Source organism: Polypterus senegalus, unplaced genomic scaffold, assembly GCF_016835505.1.
Source record: "Polypterus senegalus isolate Bchr_013 unplaced genomic scaffold, ASM1683550v1 scaffold_3417, whole genome shotgun sequence".
Taxonomy (NCBI): Eukaryota; Metazoa; Chordata; class Cladistia; order Polypteriformes; family Polypteridae; genus Polypterus; species Polypterus senegalus.
The window spans coordinates 52,231-60,483 of record NW_024384476.1 but is presented as its reverse complement, the minus strand read 5'-3'; the positions used below and the strand labels follow the sequence as shown (position 1 = coordinate 60,483).

Below are 8,253 nucleotides of genomic sequence, written 5' to 3'. Positions count from 1 at the left end.
AAAAAGTAAAGAAAGGAATGAAATATGTGTAATATATTGAATTTTCCTTGATGTGTGAAAGATTAGGATTTATAATTTCAAACAAAAAAAATATTAATACAATTAAATCAGCATATTACTGTATGTGATAGTTGCCAGTGACATGGGTGTACATTGGTTGGCCTATTGTAGCCTCACAGATCTACAGTTCTGGTTTTAAATAACTGTTTAATTTGTAATAATTTGTTTAATAGCCAATGTCTTCTTGATTTTTTTAATTATACCAGTATCACTTTGGAGAATCAATTAATTAAATGAAGGTCACACCTTTTCTTTCTTTAGTCTTTGTGTGACTCATTTTTGTTGTGGTCTTTCTCTTTACAGAAGCTGTTTCTAATGTCAGGATAACAGCCAAACCTGGACAGCCAATAGAAAACAAGGCTTTCTCTCTGACCTGTGATGCATCTGGACAGGTGGATTCAATACACTGGGTAAAGAACGATCAGCCTGTCTCTCCATTTGGCCACATCACCTTGTCTGCAGACAGTAAAACACTGTCTTTTAATCCTGTACTGCGGTCAGATAATGGTGGTTATAAGTGTACAGCATCCAACCCAGTCAGCAAGATGAGCAGTGAAGTATATACACTGACTGTCAGCTGTAAGTAAATAATCTTTAACTTTTGTATTCAGATGAACTAACCTTGTTTCAGGTCACCCAGTGTCTATGTTGTTTAGTGATATACTAGAAACTGAAGAGAGAAATGTTCACTGCTTGCTCCCTGTGTTATTCTGAAAAATATTTAAATGTTGGGTACTCTATTTGAAATATAATATATATATATATATATAGTATACTGTATTGTTACATGCTGAAGGACCTGGACAAAAGGTCAGGTGGCACAGTAAAACTACACTAACTCTTACTCTGTGTTTATACAGTATACTTCCAGATACAAGTATGGCCACTGATGTGCTTTATACTTCAATACCTTGTTATGTGAAGAAGTAGATTAATAACATGCACTCTATCAAGCAATCTACTTAAAATGCACTGTTGGTCTACTCGCCAGAGAATACAACAAGCAATAAAATGATTTTCTTTGGCACATACTGAAAGTCTTAAAATAAGAAAAGACATTTGATAACAGTACTTTGAGAGATCTGGACATAACATTACAAAGAGTAATGGCTTCAGCCTTTTCAGAACAACTCCTGCCCCTGTTAAATGACTTCAGAATAAATGATAGTATAGTTTGTGGTAAAAGCGCTATATAGGCGTCGACCGACACAGACTGACAACGGAGGCACTTGCAAAATAAACAAAAGAACTTTATTTTCTTCAGCCATGGGGCACGTCTTCCCGTATCCCACAGACCCAACACAGGCCCAAAACAACATACAAAGTAAATCACCTCAAGCCACACTCTTCGTCTTCGTCCTCCAGATGGTAGCACCTAAAGTAGTGGCTGCAGGCTCCTTTATAGCACCCTTGGAAGTGCACCAGGTGCTCATTGACCTACTTCAGACTGCACTTCCGGGTGTGGCTGCAGTCCAGCCAACATGGGCTGATTAAGCCATGCAGCTCCTCCTGGCGTTGGCCACAGAGCCCAACAGGAATGAGTTCGGTGTTCCAAAGTATTGGCCCGATGCAACTCAGGCGCTGCCAACAAGTGTTCGGGGGATGTAGTGTTCATCCCAAGACTGCTCCCTGGATCCAGTGTCAAGGGCATCCTGACCGGGCATGGGTCCCGGCCATCTGCCACAACTTATACACCATTTTACCTTTGGGGACTATTTTTGTGAAGATTTAGTGGTGGAGAAGAAGGTATGCACGTGCAGGGCTCTAGACTAACTTTTTGCACTGGTTGCACTGGTGCGCTAACTTTTTTCTTAGGTGCACCAGCACAAAGTTAGGTGCACCCAAATTTTCAACCGCATCTCATTTAACACCACAGTTTTACAAGTTCACTTTATTTATTTATTTGTTTTGTTTTTTTTAATCGCTGTCCATATAGGCAATATTGACTTGTAAATGATTAACTAACAATCTGGTCAATATAAAGTTCTTTATTTGAAGGCAAGCACAATTCTACAAGAAAGGTAACTTACTGAAAAAGTGTTGGTGCTTAAAAGTGCTTTACTGAGCTGAAATTTAAACTTAAAAATCTCAAGATAAATTAACTAAAAGAAAATCTAAATTAAGTGTTTTAAGGGCTTCAAACTGAACATCTCATGGCTCAATGCCCAGAGGGACTGGGCGGTCTCTTGGTCTGGAACCCCTACAGATTTTATTTTTTCTCCAGCCTTTGGAGTTTTTTGTTTTTCTGTCCACTCTGGCCATCGGACCTTACTCTTATTCTATGTTCATTAATGTTGACTTATGTTTATCTTTTATTGTGTCTTCTATTTCTCTATTCATTTTGTAAAGCACTTTGAGCTACATTTTTTGTATGAATATGTGCTATATAAATAAATGTTGATTGATTGATTGATTGATCAATGTCTTATGGACTATCCTCCATTGCAGTCACATGCCCTCGGATGGCCAACTCCTGTAGTTTGGCCTTCTTGATCTTTGGCCTTGACTAAACCAGCTGGCCACACTCTCTCTAGCATCAAAATCTTCCAGACTTGGGCATGAGCATGCTCGACCTCAATGTGTCCAATAAGTATATTCACCGATCTTCCTCTCCATGAATCGACCGTACACAATGACGCATTCCTTTGTGGCGATATCTGTGTCTCCGTCGATCAGGAATGCCATGTACGCACTGTTCGCAATTTGCACAGACGTCTTTTTTTTCAATGTATCTGCGATGACTCCTATAAATTGGTGGGTTTACGTTCAAGCCATTTTTCTTCATAAGAATTATTTTGGACTTGAATTTAGTGAAGGGAAGTTCTTCTTTGCAATATTGTAGGCAACGTTAAACTTAATTATCATCTCGGCCTCGTCTGATGATCTGTTTGCTGCCTGGCGCGGAAGGCAGCGGGAGAGGGACACTTGAGCAGTGCATTTATCGCGGCATGTAATGTGTTTTATAGATGCATTGTGCTTTTCAGCGTTTCAATTCTAAATGTATTAGAACCAGTCACAAATGCACTACTGCCAGCCATGGTCTTCCCACACTCTTTACAGTAAATACAGTGCATTATATTATCGGCTTTACTGTACCTTAGCCAGGAAAACTGGTCAAGCCACTCTTTTGAAATGTATACACTTTACCCCTTTTAATTTCAGTGGGCTCGGACTCGATCGTATGTGGCTCATTATCTAATGCCGTCTCGGACCAGGGCTTGCTATAACTTGGGAGATTGATGGCTCCGTGTCAGAGCATTGGTTATGATTTTCGGACGGATCAGGCCCTAACTTAACATTCTTAATGAAAAAGCTGTCAATCGTTCTTTTCATCTTCTCTCATAATCGCGGCTACATCCACTGTTTACCTGATGGGCTACTCACCTCTCTCTGTCTGACTGCATCACATGCATTTTCAAGCGTACACACGTACAGGAATATCTGGACCACGGCCAATCAGAGGGCGGGATCCGCCTTCACTATCTCTGATTGGTTTAGACCACGATATGGGCCTAATGTGTGTCTGTTGTTGAACAACAGAGAGACTTTAAGAATCACGGAGTTTCGTTTTTTCCCCTCGAGCGGCTGGTGCACGGTGCAACCTTTGATTTTTTAGTCGCACCATTGAGAAATTAGGTGCGTCGACCAAATTAGTCGCACTCTAGAGCCCTGACGTGTAAAGGTTTTTATAGTGGTGTGGTTTATGGTAGGCAAGGTATATAGATATATTGATAATCTGCAATGGAAATATCATTTTACATTAATAAGATTATTTTGGCTGAAAATAAACACATTTATTGTACATCTTCTAAAACTGTATTGTGCTGTTTATTTAAAATTCTTAACATGTTACTCACCATTAAAAGCTCTTCTCAAAATAAACATTATTTAAGAAATATTCTCACTGTAATTTACATCAGACTTTCATAAATGTAGCTTTGTTAGATTCAATTAATACATCTCATGGCAACTGGAGCCTGTCCTGGTAGCACATGCACAAGGCGGGAAAAAGTGCTGAGAAAGGGCATCAGTCTATCACAGGGCACACTTACACAGCCTCACCACATGCACTTCAGAACAGGTCTTCCACTTATAGGTAAGTACAATATGTTCTGGGCTGGCCAACACTTGTATGGGAGACCATCTAGGAAAAGCTTGGTTGCTGCTAGAAGAGATGTTGGTGAGGCAAGCAGGGACACTTACCCTATGGTATGTGCTGTAAATGTGCCATCCATTGGATGAGACGTAAAACTAAGGTCCTGACATTCTGTGGTCAATAAAGATCCCTGGGCATCTTTTCAAAAAGAGCAGGGTGTATACCCTGGCTAAATTGCACATCACAGCCTTGTCCATTCTGGCCCCTTTATCATCCACACTCTCTTATTGCCTGTCTCCCTCACCACTTCAACACCTACTAGCTCATGTGTGGTGTGTGTACTGGCACAAATATGTATGCTGTTGCATCATCCAGGTGGATGCTACATATTGGTGGTGGTTGAAGTGGTTCCCCTCTAGGCTCTTTGAGTAATGAGAAACGTGCTATGTAAATGCAATTATTATTATAATTATTAGTCTGAAAACACCTATTAACCCCATCTGCATATTGTTTACTAGAAAACCAGAATAACCATGCCGACAAAAAGAACATTCAAAATCAACCTAAACTAAATCCACATCAAGGATTCAATTTGAGGATGGAGGCTCTATTAGATGAAGGCACTACCCATTGTATCATTTGGCTGTCCCATTACAATTTCAATCATTACATAACATCATAATGTCAATAGTAAGTGAAGATAAATATTTAGTTAAATAGATTGACACTTTTAGTAAAATAGTCTTATGTATTTTGTGTTTGCATTGCAGATGGACCTGAGCAAGTGTCTATTAGTGGATCATCACATACTGTAAGTGTTGGAGCAGAAGTCAAGTTGATATGTTCTGCTGTGTCTCAGCCCCTGCTATCTTTACTTGGTATCTGAAGGGGAAGCTCATAGCCAAAGGAACGGTATACTTAATCAAATCAGTCAAATTAAGTGATGCAGGCAATTACACCTGTGAGGCTTTCAACTCTGTTACTGAAGAAAAGAGGTCAGCTAAAATGGAGCTGTTTGTGAGTAAGTTAGTTGCAACAATTTTGACTTTTGTAATTGTCAATGTCCTTGTGATTGATTGGGAATTATTTTCCTAAATCAAACATATTAAATTGTAAATGTGTGCTTAAGGACATCCCTTTTCCAAGTATAACAGTAGTTCAATATTACCTAGAGTTTGTGAATTTAATCAGGCCACTTAAGAATATTTCATTTTTTATTATTTATCAATTGCCAATTTTATGTCAGTTATTTGTTTGGGACTGTTGTTCACCTGATAGGTGAATCTTCTTGTAAGGTTAATTTTTAGAAGAGTGAAACACTCTTTCTTTCAAAGCTTTCAGGTGTTGTGCTTCATCTGTTTTCCCTTAAAGTCAAGGTAGTTGACAAATTCTTGCTAAGGAAAGTTATCTCCAAAACATGATAATTGTATAATCATACTTTATTATAGGGTTAAGGGTTCTTTAATTATGGGAATGTTATGTTAGAGCCAAAATTACCCCTTTGAATTACCCAAAAGCATCAGTCTTCACTTCAGCTGACCTCTAGACCTTTCACTAATACCTAGCTGCTTCACTTTCTTGCTTTTTGTCACACTCCTACCAGCACTAAATTTAATTTTTTTGAGTAATGGTTTTAATTATTACCACCCTCTGATAGTCTACTTATATATTCACCACTTCCTATCTTTTAGGTCTTTCAAAGGATTGTTAATAATAATAATAATAATTCTTTTGCTATTATATAGCTTTTCTCACTACTCAATGTTAACTTTCTCTGTGGCTTCCTTTACAAGTTCAGTTGTTGGTCACAGTATTAAACTTAACTCACTTTTTAAGTTCATATTGCAAAACCTTCCTGACCTTCTTAAATGAAGCATTATTCTTCTGCAAAGAGAATCTTCTCCTCCACCAAGCACAGCCCCAACCCTGTGTGCAACCCTGACAGATGTTGGCTTGATGACATCCAGTCAATAGATTAATAGATTATAGTCAATAGATTATATCTGGGGCCTTATGTGTAAACGGTACTTAAGCACAAAATTGTTGTGTATGTCTGTTTCCACACACACTTTTATGGCAGCCCCTCACTTTGCGTACACATGTTTCTGCTCGGTTTTGCAAACCGGTGGCACCCAGCGTGTGTGGTCTCCCTTTTCAGATTCACATCAGTGGCACAGTATTTATCAAATACACAGAAATTAATTGCATATTGTTTACAAATTTAATTCATTTGATGTAATCATTCTGTAACAATATAACGGTGCATAGAATGGCCAAACTATTCCAACTACCATAGCTGCTTTAGCATTACTAGAAGATATCACAAATTGAAGAATTAGAAGAGAGTGCATTTTTATAGGTGATGGTGTCTGGCTTCTAAGTCGATTTCGATTTCAAGGAGGTATCCTTCTGGAGCTGTTCCCATGAACTCGCACCAGCTTTACAAAGACAGACTTTGAGTAATTATGCTCTACCTGCTCCTTTGCAAGTTCTGTCTAAAGGAGCTTTTCAACATGAACTTGCTGATCAATCAGGTATTTCACAATCATCACTGAGTCACGCCATGCAGCTCTATGGGATGGTATTTTCCACTTGTCATCCAGATATACAAGATTTCTTTACACTGTGGTTGAAGTGGGAAACATGACAGTGCAATTCACAGCAATGTCCGGTTTTCCAAATGTAATCAGAGCGATCAACTGCCCGCATATTACTGTTGCAACTGTGGTGGACAAGTCCTTTTAAGGATAGTGAGTCACCTCAAAGAGCAATGTGAAGAGCAGAGTATTAATCCATTGTAGTACTTGGTGTTTAAGCTACATTATAAAGGTGCCTTTAGAGAAAAGAGAATGAATTTGCTTATGTAAATAGAAAGCATTTCCAATCTATTAATGTGCTTATACCAGTATATAAGCCAAGCCAATAATTAGTAACTTTTCCTTGCCTACACTTCGCATTTGCTGAAATTCTTCTTTTTTCCACAGTCTTTTGCCATTGTCTTTTAACAAAATGTGAAAGGAATGGGCTATTTATATTGATTTTCACATTCAAATATGCACGACTCTGGGAGGAGTTGAGGTGGGGCTGTAGGCATGTGCACATGCATTAAATTTCATGTCCATTGGTATTTATAAAGGGGAAATGCGTGGAACTTGGTGTATGCACAGTTTTATGCATCTGGATTTTTTATGCATATGTACATTTCCAGTTTTATCCATTCGCTATGTTTTTAGTGTGAATTCTATGCATGGCATTATACTGTACATTAGGTCCCAGTCCTTCTATCTATAAAACACAACAGGAACCAGGATTCACCAGGGAGGTATTTTTCAGACGTGGATTACTCGTTTAGCGGATGTAATTGTTGACAATTTGGCATGATCCTGATCTGTCGATTTTTGAAACTCTTGCTGGATGTGTTGTCATAGCAGCACATCCAAATTCTCAAACCTGCTCAGTTTCTGTTCTGTTCCATGTAAACAAGGATTAGCTCACACACTTAATCAGTGTCCGTGCATTGAATTCATTCAATCATGGCTTTGACATTCATGAATGAACGACCAATTGATATCGTGTGCACAATATAAGAAGAGAATTTCATATAGAGAGGGTTTTGCGTGATCAGAAAGATCCTTTATTGCTCTTGGAGGAAATTATTTTCGAAAGATAATAATTCGGGAATTTCAGGGAATATTGTACCTCAAAGATTTATTAGAACCTTATATTCGAAGTCAAACTAGGCAAAGTCGGGCTCTCACAACCACACAGACAGTATGCATTGCTTTGAGGTTTTTTGCAAGCGGCACTTTTTTTTTATATACTGTAGGCTATGCGGAAAATCTATTTATAAGTGCAGTTTGCCAGGCAATTTGTAAAGTCTGTTTGGCTCTGAAACATTTCCTTCGGGTTTTCATAGTGCTACCTGGACACCTTTGTGTGCAGACAATAAAATAAGTGTTTCATGCCATTGCAGGTAGGCAAAAACACCCACAGTTCCATAAAGAATCTCACAATCAGCCTAAAATTCTCATTACCCAGGATTTCCAAATGTGATTAGGCATATGGAACTGATTAGAGTGGAGTTTGATCAAGCATTA

At 38.6% G+C, this 8,253-nt stretch overlaps 1 protein-coding gene across 1 annotated transcript in view; it reads left to right on the top strand.

Annotated features, from left to right (window-relative positions):
- Positions 1–363: 363 nt before the first annotated feature.
- Positions 364–8,253, top strand: part of LOC120521976 (carcinoembryonic antigen-related cell adhesion molecule 20-like) — a gene marked incomplete at its 5' end in the record, with an annotated part of 33,876 nt that continues 25,986 nt past the window's right edge. Inside the window, 2 exons of the mRNA XM_039743226.1 lie at positions 364–639; positions 4,927–4,967. Of these exons, the coding sequence (XP_039599160.1) occupies positions 364–639; positions 4,927–4,967 (317 nt within the window). The remainder of the gene's footprint in view (positions 640–4,926; positions 4,968–8,253) is intronic.